Source organism: Bolinopsis microptera, chromosome 10, assembly GCF_026151205.1.
Source record: "Bolinopsis microptera isolate Bmic1 chromosome 10, MBARI_Bmic_1.0, whole genome shotgun sequence".
NCBI classification, from domain to species: Eukaryota; Metazoa; Ctenophora; class Tentaculata; order Lobata; family Bolinopsidae; genus Bolinopsis; species Bolinopsis microptera.
In genome coordinates, this window is record NC_087081.1 from 17,099,870 (window position 1) to 17,120,887 (window position 21,018).

At 41.8% G+C, this 21,018-nt stretch overlaps 1 protein-coding gene across 1 annotated transcript in view; it reads left to right on the top strand.

Annotated features, from left to right (window-relative positions):
- Positions 1 to 21,018, top strand: part of LOC134821680 (adenylate cyclase type 9-like) — a 37,472-nt gene that overhangs the window by 2,806 nt on the left and 13,648 nt on the right. Inside the window, exons 6-22 of the mRNA XM_063832385.1 lie at positions 67 to 198; positions 2,472 to 2,597; positions 5,155 to 5,318; positions 5,469 to 5,619; positions 8,670 to 8,778; positions 9,394 to 9,514; positions 9,985 to 10,092; positions 13,783 to 13,882; positions 14,427 to 14,553; positions 14,897 to 15,139; positions 17,192 to 17,304; positions 18,201 to 18,377; positions 18,754 to 18,854; positions 19,274 to 19,413; positions 19,550 to 19,680; positions 20,244 to 20,355; positions 20,626 to 20,725. Of these exons, the coding sequence (XP_063688455.1) occupies positions 67 to 198; positions 2,472 to 2,597; positions 5,155 to 5,318; positions 5,469 to 5,619; positions 8,670 to 8,778; positions 9,394 to 9,514; positions 9,985 to 10,092; positions 13,783 to 13,882; positions 14,427 to 14,553; positions 14,897 to 15,139; positions 17,192 to 17,304; positions 18,201 to 18,377; positions 18,754 to 18,854; positions 19,274 to 19,413; positions 19,550 to 19,680; positions 20,244 to 20,355; positions 20,626 to 20,725 (2,255 nt within the window). The remainder of the gene's footprint in view (positions 1 to 66; positions 199 to 2,471; positions 2,598 to 5,154; positions 5,319 to 5,468; positions 5,620 to 8,669; positions 8,779 to 9,393; positions 9,515 to 9,984; positions 10,093 to 13,782; positions 13,883 to 14,426; positions 14,554 to 14,896; positions 15,140 to 17,191; positions 17,305 to 18,200; positions 18,378 to 18,753; positions 18,855 to 19,273; positions 19,414 to 19,549; positions 19,681 to 20,243; positions 20,356 to 20,625; positions 20,726 to 21,018) is intronic.

A 21,018-nucleotide genomic window follows, 5' to 3' on the forward strand; every position in this document is an offset into this window, starting at 1 on the left:
TATACTATATAAAGTATAAACCAGATACAGTAAAACTAAGATACCGATAATCTAAAATAATTTCAGCTGTGTTACATGTTAGTGCCAAGTGAGCGTGAGATTAAATCAGACGATATGAGTACAATTATTACGAGGATTATTCTGCAAGTCCTGTCACACACACTTGGGCTCTATATCACGCAGCAATACCAGGTCAGTGTGTGACATCACGTGAGGGAGATTGTGACGTTGCGTGAGGGAGAGTGTGACGTCACGTGAGGGAGTTTGTGACGTCACGTGAGGGAGAGTGTGACGTCACTTGAGGGAGAGTGTGACGTCACTTGAGGAAGAGTGTGACGTCACGTGAGGGAGAGTGTGACGTCACTTGAGGGAGAGTGTGACGTCACGTGAGGGAGAGTGTGACGTTGCGTGAGGGAGAGTGTGACGTCACGTGAGGGAGAGTGTGACTTCACATGAGGGAGATTGTGACGTCACGTGAGGGAGAGAGTGGTTTCGCTTAACAATTTCATCAAACTAAGAATGAGGAAACAAATCCAAAAAATAAGTTACTTTGTTTCTTCTTTTTCTTTTAAAAAATACGACGTTTTACAAAACATCGTATAAGCATTATGTCTTAAACGTTAAAACTGGTCAGCAAGCATTAATTTCAGCTGTTGTGAATAATTTAAACTAATTACCTCATTTTATTAATCTTGTTCGTCACGAGACTGTTATTGGCAATGTTCTACATGGCGATATAAGTCTCATGAGTCATGACTTGCATAGTTTATCATATGATCGTTTATACGACACTTTGTTTTTGTCATTCTTTATTCTCAGTTGTGATTTAACTTGTTCTTTAACTTGTGATTTAACCTGGAAAAAAGGAATTCGTCTCAAAATGTCGAACAAAGAATCTCAGACCTACCTCACTACTACTACTGGCGAGATGTCCTCTGACTGTAAGGAAACCCAGACCCACATCATATCACAGACCAGTCACACTCAGACCCGGACAGAGTTACCTAGCTACACAGAGCTAGTGGACTCTGATACACAGACCTCTATGGTATATCCGTTAGGGATGGAGATAACCTCAGTAGTTCAGTTTCTGTGAGAAGTTACCTCCTTATTTGGGCATCACGTGGTGTTTTAGCTACTTTAGCTTCTGAAGTAGACTTTAAAAGGGAACTGTCGGGTCATTTCTGGTAAAGCGAGAGAAATGTAAACTTAGTTAATATATATAATAGACATGTTCATTTCGAAACTGTGATTGTGTCAGATATTATTTTAGAAGTTAGCTATTGATAAAGTTATAGTGGTTATTTCTTTCTAATATTTACTTAACGCTTAATTTGTTCATATTCTGTTCTGTTAAAACTTCCAAATAATCCTTTGTTACACATTATATAGTATAATTTCTTACGTTGGAAGAATTCCTACTAAAAAAGTTAAATTAAAGTGTTTCCCTATGAGAAACTGGATAAATGCTGCAAAAAGGAATGTCATTAGTTTCTCAATATTTTCATTGTTCTTTTATTCAAATAACAATGAAATAACCTATCGATGTAATAGATTTGTAGTGTTGTAATTAGTTTAAAACTAATTACAACACTACAAATCTATTACATTAATTGAGAATATCAGTATGACGTAGAAATGTCGATACGTTATTCAGATATTTATTTCCATTAGAATCCCCCCCCCCCCACTATTACAGGTAATACCCCCCCCCCCCACTATTACAGGTAATACCCCACCCCCCACTATTACAGGTAATAGTTCTACCCCCACTATTACAGGTAATACCCCCCCACTATTACAGGTAATACCCCCCCCCCACTATTACAGGTAATACCCCACCCCCCACTATTACAGGTAATAGTTCTACCCCCACTATTACAGGTAATACCCCACCCCCCCCCCCCCCACTATTACAGGTAATATCCCCCACTATTACAGGTAATACCCCCCCACTATTACAGGTAATACCCCCCCCCCCCCACTATTACAGGTAATACCCCCCCCACTATTACAGGTAATACCCCACCCCCCACTATTACAGGTAATACCCCCCCCACTATTACAGGTAATAGTTCTACCCCCACTATTACAGGTAATATCCCCCACTATTACAGGTAATATCCCCCACTATTACAGGTAATAGTTCTACCCCCAGACTCACTTACGTCTTACACCAACTCCATCTAAAACATTTAATAGATTAAATAAATAATAACTGTTCTAGTATAATAGGACTATACGCCTCATACTTACATTCAGTATCATGACTGATCTATCGGTGGCGGGCCCAATTAACAATATCATTCATTAAAATGATACGATAGTTTGTAGAAACTTTTAAAAACATTTGTTGCTCGTCTTCAGCTGGAAATAACTGATTTATCACTGATATTTATATACTTTATACTATATAAAGTATAAACCAGATACAGTAAAACTAAGATACCGATAATCTAAAATAATTTCAGCTGTGTTACATGTTAGTGCCAAGTGAGCGTGAGATTAAATCAGACGATATGAGTACAATTATTACGAGGATTATTCTGCAAGTCCTGTCACACACACTTGGGCTCTATATCACGCAGCAATACCAGGTCAGTGTGTGACATCACGTGAGGGAGATTGTGACGTTGCGTGAGGGAGAGTGTGACGTCACGTGAGGGAGTTTGTGACGTCACGTGAGGGAGAGTGTGACGTCACTTGAGGGAGAGTGTGACGTCACTTGAGGAAGAGTGTGACGTCACGTGAGGGAGAGTGTGACGTCACTTGAGGGAGAGTGTGACGTCACGTGAGGGAGAGTGTGACGTTGCGTGAGGGAGAGTGTGACGTCACGTGAGGGAGAGTGTGACTTCACATGAGGGAGATTGTGACGTCACGTGAGGGAGAGAGTGGTTTCGCTTAACAATTTCATCAAACTAAGAATGAGGAAACAAATCCAAAAAATAAGTTACTTTGTTTCTTCTTTTTCTTTTAAAAAATACGACGTTTTACAAAACATCGTATAAGCATTATGTCTTAAACGTTAAAACTGGTCAGCAAGCATTAATTTCAGCTGTTGTGAATAATTTAAACTAATTACCTCATTTTATTAATCTTGTTCGTCACGAGACTGTTATTGGCAATGTTCTACATGGCGATATAAGTCTCATGAGTCATGACTTGCATAGTTTATCATATGATCGTTTATACGACACTTTGTTTTTGTCATTCTTTATTCTCAGTTGTGATTTAACTTGTTCTTTAACTTGTGATTTAACCTGGAAAAAAGGAATTCGTCTCAAAATGTCGAACAAAGAATCTCAGACCTACCTCACTACTACTACTGGCGAGATGTCCTCTGACTGTAAGGAAACCCAGACCCACATCATATCACAGACCAGTCACACTCAGACCCGGACAGAGTTACCTAGCTACACAGAGCTAGTGGACTCTGATACACAGACCTCTATGGTATATCCGTTAGGGATGGAGATAACCTCAGTAGTTCAGTTTCTGTGAGAAGTTACCTCCTTATTTGGGCATCACGTGGTGTTTTAGCTACTTTAGCTTCTGAAGTAGACTTTAAAAGGGAACTGTCGGGTCATTTCTGGTAAAGCGAGAGAAATGTAAACTTAGTTAATATATATAATAGACATGTTCATTTCGAAACTGTGATTGTGTCAGATATTATTTTAGAAGTTAGCTATTGATAAAGTTATAGTGGTTATTTCTTTCTAATATTTACTTAACGCTTAATTTGTTCATATTCTGTTCTGTTAAAACTTCCAAATAATCCTTTGTTACACATTATATAGTATAATTTCTTACGTTGGAAGAATTCCTACTAAAAAAGTTAAATTAAAGTGTTTCCCTATGAGAAACTGGATAAATGCTGCAAAAAGGAATGTCATTAGTTTCTCAATATTTTCATTGTTCTTTTATTCAAATAACAATGAAATAACCTATCGATGTAATAGATTTGTAGTGTTGTAATTAGTTTAAAACTAATTACAACACTACAAATCTATTACATTAATTGAGAATATCAGTATGACGTAGAAATGTCGATACGTTATTCAGATATTTATTTCCATTAGAATCTGTCTTCACTGAGTCTATTCAGAAACAATCAGAAATTTGAATAAAAGAACTATCAAATCATGAGACTCAATAACACTACACGAATCCACCAAATATTTTCATTGTAGAAATCACGATCACGCGTGAAATAATTTGGCTGCTAAAATATGACTGGATCGTGAACAAAAACTATATCTAAAACATCATACAGGAGCCAACATATTAGATCTGACTTTCTGGCGAATAAAACCTTCTCATAATCCTGGAGGAGGAGCTGTTATCATAATCCTGGAGGAGGAGCTGTTCTTATAGTCCTGGAGGGGGAGCTGTTCTTATAGTCCTGGAGGGGGAGCTGTTCTTATAGTCCTGGAGGGGGAGCTGTTCTTATAGTCCTGGAGGGGGAGCTGTTCTTATAGTCCTGGAGGGGGAGCTGTCCTCATAATCCTGGAGGGGGAGCTGTCCTCATAATCCTGGAGGGGGAGCTGTTATCATAATCCTGGAGGGGGAGCTGTCCTCATAATCCTGGAGGGGGAGCTGTCCTCATAATCCTGGAGGGGGAGCTGTTCTTATAGTCCTGGAGGGGGAGCTGTCCTCATAATCCTGGAGGGGGAGCTGTTCTTATAGTCCTGGAGGGGGAGCTGTCCTCATAATCCTGGAGGGAGAGCTGTTCTTATAGTCCTGGAGGGGGAGCTGTTATCATCATCCTGGAGGGGGAGCTGTTATCATAATCCTGGAGGGGGAGCTGTCCTCATAATCCTGGAGGGGGAGCTGTTATCATAGTCCTGGAGGGGGAGCTGTTATCATCATCCTGGAGGGGGAGCTGTTCTCATAATCCTGGAGGGGGGGGCTGTTCTCATAATCCTGGAGGGGGGGGCTGTTCTCATAATCCTGGAGGGGGGGCTGTTATCATCATCCTGGAGGGGGGGGCTGTTATCATCATCCTGGAGGGGGAGCTGTTCTCATAATCCTGGAGGGGGAGCTGTTCTCATAATCCTGGAGGGGGGGGGGGAGCTGTTCTCATAATCCTGGAGGGGGGGGGGGCTGTTGTCATAATGTCTCAGTACTCTAATCTAACAATTGAATTGTCTGCAGGCTCACAGCGAGTGTCTGATATACAATATAACAAAGTTGGCGATGGCAAAAGAGAAACTGCGAAGAGAAAGAAAACTGAAAGAGCGAATAATATACTCCGTAATGCCGAGCAGTATTGGGAGCAAACTTGTTAAGATGGAACAGACCCAGTCTCAATTTCAAGAGTACGTTAATTGTTTAAATTCAGTCAAATTTGTACCGTTTCTTCTTTAAAATTATCTGATTTCCTTTTTTCAATCCTTTAGTCATCTGATATCGTCACTTCATTAAGTAATCAATTAATTAATTAACTAACTAATTAGTAATCACCTCAGAGTACCATTCCGCCCGATGGTGATGCACTACCTGAACAACGTGAGCATTCTATTTGCTGATATAGTGGGGTTTACCAAGATGAGTAGCACACGCAGTGCTATTGAGATAGTATCTATGCTGAATACTATCTGTGATAGTTTCGACAGATTGGTAAGTTCCAGCATTCAGAATCACCTGTTATGTACATTTAATATTTTAATATCTTGTTAAATGTGTTAAATGTGACGTCACGTGAGGGAGAGTGTGACGTCACGTGAGGGAGAGTGTGACGTCACGTGAGGGAGAGTGTGACGTCACGTGAGGGAGAGTGTGACGTCACGTGACAGATTGGTAATCTCCCACATTCTGAATCACATGTTGTGTACATTTAATATTTTAATATTTTGTTAAATGTGTTAAATGGTTTGTTAAATAAGATTAATAGATACGTTAAAGTAATGCAAGTGAGGTGGACGGTTTCAGCAATAAAGCATTCACAAATAAAACAAGAAAATATAAACAATTCGTATGTTTTTAATTGATTGTGCACAGTGTCAGTGTCACTACTTGGATCCTTGATTCAGTGAGGGAGAGTGTGACGTCACGTGAGGGAGAGTGTGACGTCACGTGAGGGAGAGTGTGACGTCACGTGAGGGAGAGTGTGACGTCACGTGACAGATTGATGGTGCACAGTGCCACTACTTGGATCCTTGATTCAGTGGAATTTATTTCAGTTTACCAAACTAACTTCATGGTTTAGTTCGATTTGAAAGCTTGATATTCTTGGTTAGGTCATTTTTAATGCGAGTGAAGAATTTATGCAAAGAATTTAAAATCCAGGACTAATTTGATTAATTTTCGTGAAGAGTACGTTGTCAACGCGCCAAGCGAATATAAATGTATTTATGAGTTTAAAAGTACATTTTAAACCTAACTCGTTTGGTCTATCTTTAATATTAAAAGACCTTTAAACTCTTCTGACAATGGAAATGAGAAGGAGGTGAGCTATCCTATACCTCCAGTGTTAGTGATGACAAGAGCATTTGTCTGGAATTATTAATAAAACTTCATTGGGATGGAATTTGAATTTCTAGTCCTCACAGAGCATTGTTCTTCAACCTTCATCATTATATTATGGCAATTAGGTAATCTGCTGATGGACACTTAAGTGTCTTAAGAGACACTTAGAGGACACTTAAGGCACGGTTAAGGGACACTTAGACCCCTGCAACGCTCATTGGTCTCCGGTCATCCTGTCCAACCGTCCTTCAATACCTCACCCGAGCTTCTGGACCAGCGAACCCATCTCCACCTTCAAAACTGTGGTCCCCGCTCCTGAACCAGCTCCTTAAGTCCCCGCTCTAGAACAAAATGCTCCTGCTTCAGCTTCTTTAGTCCCTGCTCTAGAACAAGCTGCTGCTTCTGCCTAACCTAACTGTTTGGGTTTAAATTTCCAATTATTGAATTAACACTGGTTATCCTGACTTGTGAAAGTTGTTTAAAATCCTCTCTTGAACACGTAGAATGCGGAATAGAAGTAGTTGAACACGTACATAAACTAGGAGGAGTTGTGGTGAGAATCCCTGTTTCTCATTAGCAGTGTGATTGCCAGCACTGATTAGCAGATTAGGATTGTAAGATATACCACTCATAACTAGCTCCTCACAGTGTTTTCAAATGCTCTACTTTATACACGTGTATAGTGTATATATATAGATCGGAATACATCTTAACAAATCTCCAGAAATAGTTCGGATAATGTACATACCTCACTTTAACAGACAGAGTCAGAGTTTACCAAATTAATATGCAGCATTATTACTAACTAATACTCTAATACTACATATTTAGATCCACCAAAACTTTACGTTTAGACTATCTAATCCGAGAGGTTACGTTAGTATTAGTACCTGTAACGCTGTAACGCTGTAACGCTGTAACGCTGTAACGCTGTAACGCTTTGTGCAGAGCATGATCTAAAATAAGTGTACTGAGAGGTTGTAGACACTAGATAAGGTGAAGTGAACCAGATCACACGTGATTATTGCTCTGAGGTAGTGTCTGTCAGACTAGCTCTACTCTAGTCCGTCAGACTAGCTCTACTCTAGTCCGTCAGACTAGCTCTACTCTAGTCCGTCAGACTAGCTCTACTCTAGTCCGTCAGACTAGCTCTACTCTAGTCCGTCAGACTAGCTCTACTTTAGTCTGTCAGTGTGTAGTACACATAAGTCTGTTAGTGTAATACACATAACACATAACACATAATAACACTAACAGTCAGTATTCCTCACCAAATACTTGTCACTATTTTTATCGCTCAACAATTAAATAGTAGTTGCTCAAATTCTGCCGGATACTAAGCAGTAAGTACTAAGTTTCCCTCACCACTAGAAAGTAAGCTGTTTTATTTTCCTGTTATAAAATAATACAACTACAAGTAAAACTAATATAGAGGGTGTATGGCTTCTTGGCACGGAAAGGATTCCAATGTACACGCTTAGACCACATAGCTTAAAATACATATCCTTTAAATAAACTGTTGGGATGTAGCCAAAGAAGTAAGAAATAGAATAAGTATGAGTATTTACTATTTTATCTGAGTCATGATACGTCATAGTATTACGTCATAGGATTACGTCATACGTCTGTGAAGGTATAAATAGCAGCTCCAATTATCAAAACTAACTTACGCCCTAGATTTGGGCGTTGTTCTTACTGTGGACAGTACAAATCATTGAACCTTCACATGACTGATATTATGTAAAACACAGAGTTCATAACGTTATTATGTAAATAATTGGTAGAGCTATCTCAAATAACTGTTATAGTCTCTTCAGTCTCCACTCTCCGCTGACCCCCCTACCCCCCCCTCCCCCTCCCCCTCCCCCTCAACACTCCACCCCCTCCCCCTCCCCCTCCCCCCTCCCCCTCCCCCTCCCCCCTCCCCCTCCCCCTCCCCCTCCCCCTCCCCCTCCCCCTCCCCCTCCACCTCCCCCTCCCCCTCCCCCTCCCCCTCCCCCTCCACCTCCCCCTCCCCCTCCCCCTCCCCCTCCCCCTCCCTCCTCCCCCTCCACCACCCCTCTACTATACCCACTATAATCTCCCCTCTATAACCTGCAGACAACAGAGGCTGGCTGCACTAAGATATCCACACTTCCCCACCCCCTCCCAACCTCCCCCCTCTACTATACCCACTATAATCTCCCCTCTATAACCCGCAGACAACAGAGGCTGGCTGCACTAAGATATCCACACTTGGTGACTGTTATTATTGTGTGGCTGGATGTCCCGAGAAAATGAGAAACCACGCTCCAGCAATTGTAGGATTAAGTAAGTTATTTGCTATTATTATAGTAATATTAAACTTTTATCTCATTTTCTTTTTTATTTAATAGTTGTTGTTAAATTTAAAAAGTAACCTAAATAATATATTAAGATGTTATGCTCCATAATTCTATAACAAGATGTGTCTGTAGCCCTCTAGTAAACATGACAACTGTTACCATGACAACTGTATCTTTTAGATACATAACTTGGTGCCAAACAACACGGTTATCGTGATTAAGTTTTATAAGTGTCGACACGTGAGAGCTCCTTTTTAACAGTAATTACAATTAATTGAATTTGTAAGTCTGTTGACACATGTCTGTTAAGGGGATACAATTTCAAACCTTCCTCTTTTCTAACAATATACCAGACAATATTGTGTTGTGTTGGTCCAGACCTAACAAACTTATTTATATATTGTTAGAGTAAAGTAGCGCTTATTGTGCCAGTAAAACAGTATGCTTGTAACCACCTACATGCATAGCAACTAGCACAAGTGTTAGGGACTGAACAGTGAACATGTCATAACACTTCTAAAATTATTCAGTTACAAGTTAACAAAGCTTTAAGTGAAGTGATCAATGATAAAACTGTAACTTTAAATAATCTCTGTGTCAGGTCTGAAGATGTTAGGCTCAATAGAGGATGTAAACAGCGAGACTAATCTAGACGTATCAATAAGAGTGGGGATACACACAGGATCTGTACTGTGCGGTGTGGTGGGCATTAAGAGATTCAGGTGAGGGATAGTGACGTCACGTGGTGTTGTGATGAGGTTATGTGGTGTTGTGATGACGTCACGTGGTGTTGTGATGACGTCACGTGGTGTTGTGATGACGTCACGTGGTGTTGTGAGCACGTCACGTGGTGTTGTGATGACCATACACGACACCGTTAAATTAGAAAATTGTGACATTACGTAATGTCGTCTGACGGTTTGTTATAAAGTTATAATCTTCTATCCGAGAGATAACAATAGCCACGCCTAGTTTAGGGAGTGAACTAAAGATTCTGTCCTCGGTTGCAACATTACACATTTGTGTAGTTTCTCCTCGGACAGCGGAGAAAGTATGAAATACACTCCATTAACCATCTCTAGCCTAATTGTAATTGTTCGGCTTCTGTAACAGTGTAATTAGCCGGTTACAATAAGTATCCAGATAAAATGATGTCACGTGATATCAGTGAGTTTAGTGTGTCTCACTGCAGGTTCGATGTTTGGTCACATGACGTGCTAAAAGCTAACGAGATGGAATCTTGTGGACTACCCGGCAAAGTACACATCAGTGATGCCACTTATCAGCTGATTAAGGACAAGTGAGTCACATGCTTGCAATTAAATGTTATCTACTTGTGTACTGTGTAGCTCTACTTGTGCAGCTCTACTTGTGCAGCTCTACTTGTGCAGCTCTACTTGTGCAGCTCTACTTGTGCAGCTCTACTTGTGCAGCTCTACTTGTGCAGCTCTACTTGTGCAGCTCTACTTGTGCAGCTCTACTTGTGCAGCTCTACTTGTGCAGCTCTACTTGTGCAGCTCTACTTGTGCAGCTCTACTTGTGCAGCTCTACTTGTGCAGCTCTACTTGTGCAGCTCTACTTGTGCAGCTCTACTTGTGCAGCTCTACTTGTGCAGCTCTACTTGTGCAGCTCTACTTGTGCAGCTCTACTTGTGCAGCTCTACTTGTGTAGCTCTACTTGTGTAGCTCTACTTGTGTAGCTCTACTTGTGTAGCTCTACTTGTGTAGCTCTACTTGTGTAGCTCTACTTGTGTAGCTCTACTTGTGTAGCTCTACTTGTGCAGCTCTACTTGTGCAGCTCTACTTGTGTAGCTCTACTTGTGGAGCTCTACTTGTGTAGCTCTACTTGTGTAGCTCTACTTGTGTAGCTCTACTTGTGCAGCTCTACTTGTGTAGCTCTACTTGTGCAGCTCTACTTGTGCAGCTCTACTTGTGCAGCTCTACTTGTGTAGCTCTACTTGTGCAGCTCTACTTGTGCAGCTCTACTTGTGTAGCTCTACTTGTGTAGCTCTACTTGTGTAGCTCTACTTGTGTAGCTCTACTTGTGTAGCTCTACTTGTGTAGCTCAGCTCTACTTGTGTAGCTCTACTTGTGTAGCTCTACTTGTGTAGCTCTACTTGTGCAGCTCTACTTGTGCAGCTCTACTTGTGCAGCTCTACTTGTGTAGCTCTACTTGTGCAGCTCTACTTGTGCAGCTCTACTTGTGTAGCTCTTCTTGTGTAGCTCTACTTGTGTAGCTCTACTTGTGTAGCTCTAGTTGTGTAGCTCAGCTCTACTTGTGTAGCTCTACTTGTGTAGCTCTACTTGTGCAGCTCTACTTGTGCAGCTCTACTTGTGCAGCTCTACTTGTGCAGCTCTACTTGTGCAGCTCTACTTGTGTAGCTCTACTTGTGCAGCTCTACTTGTGCAGCTCTACTTGTGCAGCTCTACTTGTGCAGCTCTACTTGTGCAGCTCTACTTGTGTAGCTCTACTTGTGTAGCTGTACTTGTGCAGCTCTACTTGTGTAGCTGTACTTGTGCAGCTCTACTTGTGCAGCTCTACTTGTGTAGCTCTACTTGTGTAGCTCTTCTTGTGTAGCTCTACTTGTGCAGCTCTACTTGTGTAGCTCTACTTGTGTAGCTCTACTTGTGTAGCTCTACTTGTGTAGCTCTACTTGTGTAGCTCTACTTGTGTAGCTCTACTTGTGTAGCTCTACTTGTGCAGCTCTACTTGTGTAGCTCTACTTGTGTAGCTCTACTTGTGTAGCTCTACTTGTGTAGCTCTACTTGTGCAGCTCTACTTGTGCAGCTCTACTTGTGCAGCTCTACTTGTGTAGCTCTACTTGTGCAGCTCTACTTGTGCAGCTCTACTTGTGTAGCTCTTCTTGTGTAGCTCTACTTGTGTAGCTCTACTTGTGTAGCTCTAGTTGTGTAGCTCAGCTCTACTTGTGTAGCTCTACTTGTGTAGCTCTACTTGTGCAGCTCTACTTGTGCAGCTCTACTTGTGCAGCTCTACTTGTGCAGCTCTACTTGTGCAGCTCTACTTGTGTAGCTCTACTTGTGCAGCTCTACTTGTGCAGCTCTACTTGTGCAGCTCTACTTGTGCAGCTCTACTTGTGCAGCTCTACTTGTGTAGCTCTACTTGTGTAGCTGTACTTGTGCAGCTCTACTTGTGTAGCTGTACTTGTGCAGCTCTACTTGTGCAGCTCTACTTGTGTAGCTCTACTTGTGTAGCTCTTCTTGTGTAGCTCTACTTGTGCAGCTCTACTTGTGTAGCTCTACTTGTGTAGCTCTACTTGTGTAGCTCTACTTGTGTAGCTCTACTTGTGTAGCTCTACTTGTGTAGCTCTACTTGTGTAGCTCTACTTGTGCAGCTCTACTTGTGTAGCTCTACTTGTGTAGCTCTACTTGTGTAGCTCTACTTGTGTAGCTCTACTTGTGCAGCTCTACTTGTGCAGCTCTACTTGTGTAGCTCTACTTGTGCAGCTCTACTTGTGTAGCTCTACTTGTGTAGCTCTACTTGTGTAGCTCTACTTGTGTAGCTCTACTTGTGTAGCTCTACTTGTGTAGCTCTACTTGTGGAGCTCTCCTTGTGTAGCTCTACTTGTGTAGCTCTACTTGTGCAGCAGAGTATAGGGACCACTGCGTAGGGAACACAGGCTCCTTTTCAGTTTCATTGGCTTCTTATTGTGTGTTATTATTACTACTACTACTACTACTAGTACTACTACTAGTACTACTACTAGTACTACTACTAGTACTACTACTAGTACTACTACTAGTACTACTACTAGTACTACTACTAGTACTACTACTAGTACTACTACTAGTACTACTACTACTACTACTACTAGTACTACTACTAGTACTACTACTAGTACTACTTATTACTGATTGTATTGCTGCACTGTTTGACATGTGCTAGAGTGCTACAACCATCTAGCACCTCTAATGGCACTGTCAGAGGTTTACCACAAAACTTAGACAGATATATTTACAGTGTTCTATAACATATATCATATATATATAATATATATTATAGTACACTGTATATTTATACACTGTCTTGTTCACTGAGATATTGCTACTTTATAAAGATAGCTTAACAATGATCTGACATTGGCAGGGTTCATTAACATTGACTTGTGGAGTCCTGCTATGTAACCATAACAACATGCTACGTAACCCTCTATAGGACTAACTAGACCCTACATACAAGATAAACATCTTGTATTATATCTTAATACTTCAATAAACTAGATATTGTGTTTCACAAATCTGTGTTGTTTCATATTGTGACTACAGTCCACATTGTATAGTAACAATATGCGTATATAACTACAAATATGTGATCTAATTTGTTACAGGCCTGTAGACCGCACATTTTAATAGATAAAACGCTGGACACTAATAGTTTTACACTTTATATGAGCTGCGAGTAAAATGTTAGGGGGATGTTTTTCTCACACCGCCGTCGGGTGTTCGACCAATTAGTAGTAGTAGTAAATCTTTCAAAGTACGAAATATCTCTTTAAAAGAGCATCCTAGGCACCTTATAGATATCAAAACGCATAAAAAAGAAAACAAAAAACATCAACCATCTTCTAACTTCTTCCACTCCTCCCTATCTAAAGCTAAAAATCTAAGGTCTTCGAAATCAGTCAAATTCTTAAGTCTAATATCAAGATTTCTACTAGTCAAGTCTTTTCTAATAACATCTAATAAGTTTAAACATGGTCTACCCCGTCTCCCTTCCATAAAAATATCAGAATTTATAGCAAATAACATAGAGGTGTATGCTGGTGAGTCTTCCTGTCCTCTTAAGATATGTCCTAACATTCTCCATCGAAACTTAGAGACTCTCACAGACAAGGGAGTGACATAACAACGAGCATAGAGTGCCATAGAGTTCGACCAATTAACTAATTAATTGCTGATTAATTAATTAATTGATTTCTAAATTATTATCCAATAGATTTTTAAATAATTACTAAAATAATTACCGTGGCAAGGTTTGTTGTGACTGATGGACTGGCGTACACAAGGTGTCCCAATATGGAAGGAGTAAGAACTTACTTCGTCATAGGAACACAGGACGCTCTTAATTCCAAGGTAGGTGTGACGTCACGCGAATGAGAGAGTGTGTGACGTCGCGTGAGAGAGTGTGACGTCGCGTGAGGGAGAGTGTGACGTCGCGTGAGGGAGAGTGTGACGTCGTGTGAGGGAGAGTGTGACGTCATTTGAGGGAGAGTGTGACGTCGCGTTAGAGAGAGAGAGTGTGACGTCGCGTGAGAGAGAGAGTGTGTCATAGCGTGAGGGAGAATGTGACGTCGCGTGAGAGAGAGTGTGACGTCGCGTGAGGGAGAGTATGACGTCGCTTGAGAGAGTGTGACGTCGCGTGAGGGAGAGTGTGACTTCGCGTGAGAGAGAGTGTGACGTCGCTTGAGGGAGAGAGTGTGACGTCGCGTGACGGGGAGTGTGACGTCACGTGAGAGAGAGTGTGACGTCGCGTGAGGAAGAGTGTGACGTTACGTGATTAAAAGGCATATTTGATAACATTGTTTTAGATATTTGAGAGACGCTCTATTCATATAAACAACATCACAAAATTTAGTGAGTGAAAATTATTTTCTTTTCAACGTGGCTTTATCCACAGGTTAACCCCACGTCTCGCAAAGGAAAGTCTCGGAGTGCTTTTAAACTCCGGTTTTACTCTAGCAGCGAAGGACACAGCAGTCTCAAATCCTTCGACGAGCATTTCTCTCGCCTCAAATCCTTCTCTTGTGAGTTTATCTAGTAGTAGTAGTATAATGATGACGTCACGTGATATCATGATGACGTCACGTGATATTTTGTTTACCTGTGTATTTATCTAGGTGTTCCTCCTCCATTCCTGCTAATCAATGTTTACCAGTGTAACTGCATTAGCGATGATGGGCTGTTTATGTAATGGGCGATTTGTTGAAATGTAGAAGCACTTAGTTATGATACAATGTTAAATTAATTTCCTTTATTATGTTGTAAACATGCTATTTAACATGCGATAATCTTATAATTATTTAATAATTATAGTACTTTGTACCGTTAGCGTATAGAGCATGTTTTTCTGTTACTTACTAATTTCAGCCCTAAGAAAGGGGCCTCCCGCACCACAAACCTACAAGCGCTCTAAAAGCGAGGTTATTCCTTTATCTCTATATGGAAAGAGTTTGAGTCTTATCCGACCTCGGATTAAAAGTTTGGTCAGCCGGCCAGAAATTCAGAAAATAACGGAAATACCCGACATTCCTGTAAAGGAGGAACCAAAAGCGGACATAGCGGAGACAGAGCACATGAAAGAGGAGGGCATGGCCCTTGTTGGGGAGCAAGGTTTATAATGTAGTTGCAGGGGGGGGGGGGGGGGTTTGGGCTGTACTTGCAGTGGGGTTGGGGCTGTACTTGCAGGGGGGTTGGGGCTGTACTTGCAGGGGGGTTGGGGCTGTACTTGCAGGGGGGTTGGGGCTTTACTTGCAGGGGGGTTGGGGCTTTACTTGCAGGGGGGTTGGGGCTGTACTTGCAGGGGGGTTGGGGCTGTACTTGCAGGGGGGTTGGGGCTTTACTTGCAGGGGGGTTGGGGCTGTACTTGCAGGGGGGTTGGGGCTGTACTTGCAGGGGGGTTGGGGCTTTACTTGCAGGGGGGTTGGGGCTGTACTTGCAGGGGGTTGGGGCTGTACTTGCAGGGGGAAGGGGATGTACTTGCAGGGGGGTTGGGGCTGTACTTGCAGTGGGGTTGGGGCTGTACTTGCAGGGGGGTTGGGGCTGTACTTGCAGGGGGGTTGGGGCTGTACTTGCAGGGGGGTTGGGGCTTTACTTGCAGGGGGGTTGGGGCTTTACTTGCAGGGGGGTTGGGGCTGTACTTGCAGGGGGGTTGGGGCTGTACTTGCAGGGGGGTTGGGGATGTACTTGCAGGGGGGTTGGGGCTGTACTTGCAGTGGGGTTGGGGCTGTACTTGCAGGGGGGTTGGGGCTGTACTTGCAGGGGGGTTGGGGCTGTACTTGCAGCGGGAAGGGGTTGTACTTGCAGTGGGCTTTACTTGCAGGGGAAGGGGCTGTACTTGCAGGGGAAGGGGCTGTACTTGTAGGGGGGGCTGTACTTGTAGGGGGGGCTGTACTTGTAGGGGGGCTGTACTTGCAGGGGGGCTGTACTTGTAGGGGGGGCTGTACTTGTAGGGGGGCTGTACTTGCAGGGGGGCTGTACTTGTAGGGGGGGCTGTACTTGTAGGGGGGCTGTACTTGTAGGGGGGCTGTACTTGCAGGGGGGCTGTACTTGCAGGGGGGCTGTACTTGTAGGGGGGCTGTACTTGTAGGGGGGCTGTACTTGCAGGGGGGCTGTACTTGTAGGGGGGCTGTACTTGCAGGGGGGGCTGTACTTGCAGGGGGGCTGTACTTGTAGGGGGGCTGTACTTGCAGGGGGGCTGTACTTGTAGGGGGGGCTGTACTTGTAGGGGGGCTGTACTTGCAGGGGGGCTGTACTTGTAGGGGGGGCTGTACTTGTAGGGGGGCTGTACTTGTAGGGGGGCTGTACTTGCAGGGGGGCTGTACTTGCAGGGGGGCTGTACTTGTAGGGGGGCTGTACTTGTAGGGGGGCTGTACTTGCAGGGGGGCTGTACTTGTAGGGGGGCTGTACTTGCAGGGGGGCTGTACTTGTAGGGGGGCTGTACTTGCAGGGGGGGGGGGGGGCTGTACTTGTAGGGGGGCTGTACTTGCAGGGGGGCTGTACTTGCAGGGGGGGGCTGTACTTGCAGGGGGGCTGTACTTGTAGGGGGGGCTGTACTTGTAGGGGGGGGGGGGGGCTGTACTTGCAGGGGGGGCTGTACTTGTAGGGGGGGCTGTACTTGTAGGGGGGGCTGTACTTGTAGGGGGGGCTGTACTTGTAGGGGGGGGGGCTGTACTTGTAGGGGGGCTGTACTTGCAGGGGGGCTGTACTTGCAGGGGGGCTGTACTTGCAGGGGGGGGCTGTATTTGCCTGTGTTGGAGTAGTCTTATCTTGCTGCAGTAATGAACAAGAATTAATATAAAATGTTGTATTCGCCGCTGGATTCTGTCACCATTAAATGTTATTTGCTAACGAGTTGTGAGCATGTGTTAGTTGTGAGCTTGTGTTTGATGCTGTGTAATTTTGTGCGATTTTTATTAGCTAGGCGAATGAAAAGCTAAAGTTTTTATACTATTTATGGAGTGTCAGATGCCAATTGCATGTGTAATATGCTGCTTAGCTTAGCTGCTTATATTTACAAAACGAGTCACTGCTTGCTATTATAACAGACAAAACACTTTAACTTTATCCTAATTGTATAATCATCCTAAGTGGACCGCATCTGTGATATGTAGCATCGCCTGGTCTTTGTGTCACAGTGACGTCACAAACCTCTTTATGTTACAGTGACGTCATACGATCTCAAGTCCCCGGACGACAAACAGGAAACACTACAATCTAAGAGCTCCTTCCAAAAGGGGAGGACTAGCTTCAGTGAGGCTATTTGTACTGACAGAAAGGTAAACACTCACTTCTAAACATTCACTAAACACTCACTAAACACACACACTTCTGAACACTCACTAAACAGTAAACACTCACTAAAAACTCACTAAACACTCACTAAACACTCACTAAACACTCAATAAACACTCACTAAACACTCACTAAACACTCACTAAACACTCACTAAACACTCACTAAACACTCACTAAATACTCACTAAACACTCACTAAACACTCACTAAATACTCACTAAATACTCACTAAATACTCACTAAATACTCACTAAAAGCTCAATAAACACTCACTAAACACTCACTAAACACTCACTAAACACTCACTAAAAACTCACTAAACACTCACTAAACACTCACTAAACACTTAATATATACTCACTAAACACTCAATAAACACTTACTAAACACTCACTAAACACTCACTAAACACTCACTTAACACTCACTTCTAAACACTCACTAAACACTCACTAAACACTCACTAAACACTCACTAAATACTCACTAAACACTCACTAAAAACTCACTAAACACTCACTAAACACTCAATAAACACTCACTAAACACTCACTAAACACTCACTAAACACTCACTAAACACTCACTAAACACTCACTAAACACTCACTAAACACTCACTAAACACTCACTAAACACTCACTAAACACTCACTAAAAACTCACTTCTAAACACTCACTAAACACTCACTAAACACTTACTAAACACTTACTAAACACTCACTAAACACTCACTAAACACTAACTAAACACTCACTAAACACTCACTAAACACTAACTTCTAAACATTCACCACTGCACACTGTGTGTACCACATCCTAGTTTGATGTAGGACATCTTACATTTCTATCTATATCTTGTTCATAACATAAGTACACCCCAGGTAACGGACACAGAGGTAATGTCCCAAATAGAACACACTAAGTCGCGCAGTGCGTTCAGTGCGCGCGACAACCTCAGCGTGCTGACTCTCCAGTTCCATGACAACAAGAAGGAAGCGCTCTACAGACAGGCTACCGTGTTGAAGTGCACTGAAGGGAATCCGGAGGGGGCTAACAAGGTAACGTGATAGTTACAACATCTGCAAAGTTACACGTCCCAAATATGAAACATGTCTATGTTATAAGATCCAACATATGTTTCCTAACTTTTGGCCCCCTTTATTTTGAGACTGATGTACCACAATTTTGAATATTCCATAATATAAGTTTGTGGTTATAAAATGACTTAAGTAATTTCATTTGCCAGATAAAAACGAGAGAAACCCTAGTTTTAGCTCACAGAGGATTTCTGATATGTTTGGTGTTCCCTAAGAATACACTTCACATTCTTCATAAACTCACGTGATATCATGATGACGTCACGTGATATCATGATGACGTCACGTGATATCATGATGACGTCACGTGATATTGTGACACTAATTTTATTATCAGACTCCAGGGATGGGCTTCATAACGGACGTGCTCATTTCACTGATGTGTATAACATGCTGTGGGGCTGTTATACTCCTGTCTTTACCACTCAATAAGATATGGTAAGTGGGTGCAATTGTATCATCATACCATAGTATAATAATAATAATACCATAGTGATTACATAATAATATCATGTCCAAACCCAGGATTCATAACATGAAGACTTTGTTGTAACTTGTATGAAAATTGAAAAGCATTAATAATATCATATTTGTTATAACAAATAGTAGTAACGTAGTAGTAGTAGTAGTAGTAGTAGTAGTAGTAGTAGTAGTAGTAGTAGTAGTAGTAGTAGTAGTAGTAGTAGTAGTAGTAGTAGTAGTAGTAGTAGTAGTAGTAGTAGTAGTAGTAGTAGTAGTAGTAGTAGTAGTAGTAGTAGTAGTAGTAGTAGTAGTAGTAGTAGTAGTAGTAGTAGTAGTAGTAGTAGTAGTAGTAGTAGTAGTAGTAGTAGTAGGTAATACTACTCTCCCTGATCCAGGTTGGCAGGGTTCATCTCCTCACTTGTTCTGGAATGTCTCCTTCTCTTATCCCTCCTCGTATACCTCAAAAAGTTACGGAAAATATCCTGCACTACTCGTCCCAGCGTACCTTGGATTCCAAGGAATATCATCAGCGCAGGTAAGTGACGTCATATGGTGATTTTATGACGTCATGAATACTTAACAGAGTTATGCAGGTTTTACAAATTACAGATGATTTGAACTAAACTCGATAAAACGAATTGTTGTGTCGACGTTACTAACCACTGTTTCAGGTCTGTTATTGCTCCCTTTCTTGGTGATCTCTCTCCGTGTAGTGGTATCCTCTAATTTAGACTGTGGAGATGTTGATATTCTGATTTGTCTTTATCTGGCAGCCCTTTTCCATGGCATCAACTTCTTACAGGTCTGTGTTAGAACACGTGGTTAACAATAACACGTGGTTAACAATAACACGTGGTTAACTATAACACGTGGTTAACTATAACACGTGGTTAACTATAACACGTGGTTAACTATAACACGTGGTTAACAATAACACGTGGTTAACTAGAACACGTGGTTAACTATAACACGTGGTTAACAATAACACGTGGTTAACTATAACACGTGGTTAACTATAACACGTGGTTAACTATAACACGTGGTTAACTATAACACGTGGTTAACAACAACACGTGGTTAACTATAACACGTGGTTAACTATAACACGTGGTTAACAATAACACGTGGTTAACTATAACACGTGGTTAACAATAACAGTTTATCAATCATCAGTAAATAAATCAGATACCTTCTCCAACAGAATAGCCACGCCTCAAACATTTTATCAATTAGGCAAGAATATATATGTAAATAAGAATACCCAGAATATATATATAAATAACAGCTGTGGGGAGGTTTATTTGTTGGGCAGGTATATGTGTAACAATCTTTTATTTGTCTATTTCTCAATCTAACCTCCCTCAGATTCTAGGTCTGATGAAGATAGCGTTACTGCTGGCAGTAGCAGCCTGCCTTTCTGCTGTTGTCTGTATTTCACAACCCTTTATATCTTGCTACAATACTAAACAATCAAAAGGTACACGCCTCCTTCCTCCTCCTTTTTATTTATTTTCTACTTAAGTGGGAGCTCTTTCTGTGGTTAACGAATTTTAATGTTGCTACCACTGTTAACAAACACGATTAAATCCATATTATGTCAACGAAAAGGTTGAACATTTTAATTTGATTGTTGGTGAGTCCAGAAGTCTCAATTTCTAAAATAAATTATAAAATAATTTATTGATGGTTTGAAAGAAATCACCAATTGATTGTCTAACTGATAACTGATTATTATTTATTTTAACAGAAGAAGTTAGCGGGTACCAGATATGGGATATCCCGATATCATTGTTTCTCTTCTTAAAGCTGGTCTGTATGGTCATCCGAACATTCGAACTGCGAATAAGGTATGATAATAAGCTAAACATGTAATTTGAGGAAAACCCTCATCATTAACTTGACTGATTTCTTGATAGCAATTTGTGAGCTATAAACATGAAAACCCACAGAAATTCTGTTTAAAAATTGGTCCTTGTTGCCCAAATATTTTGTTCATCTTGTTAAAGTTTAAAAGTTTAAGACCATATTTCACATTACCTTGTTGCTTGGTTTCACTTGAATTAGGGGCCTCATGCGCCGCTCATTCTTATTCGACCTAACCCATATAATTATAGGCACATTCTTCTGTGATAGGATTAAG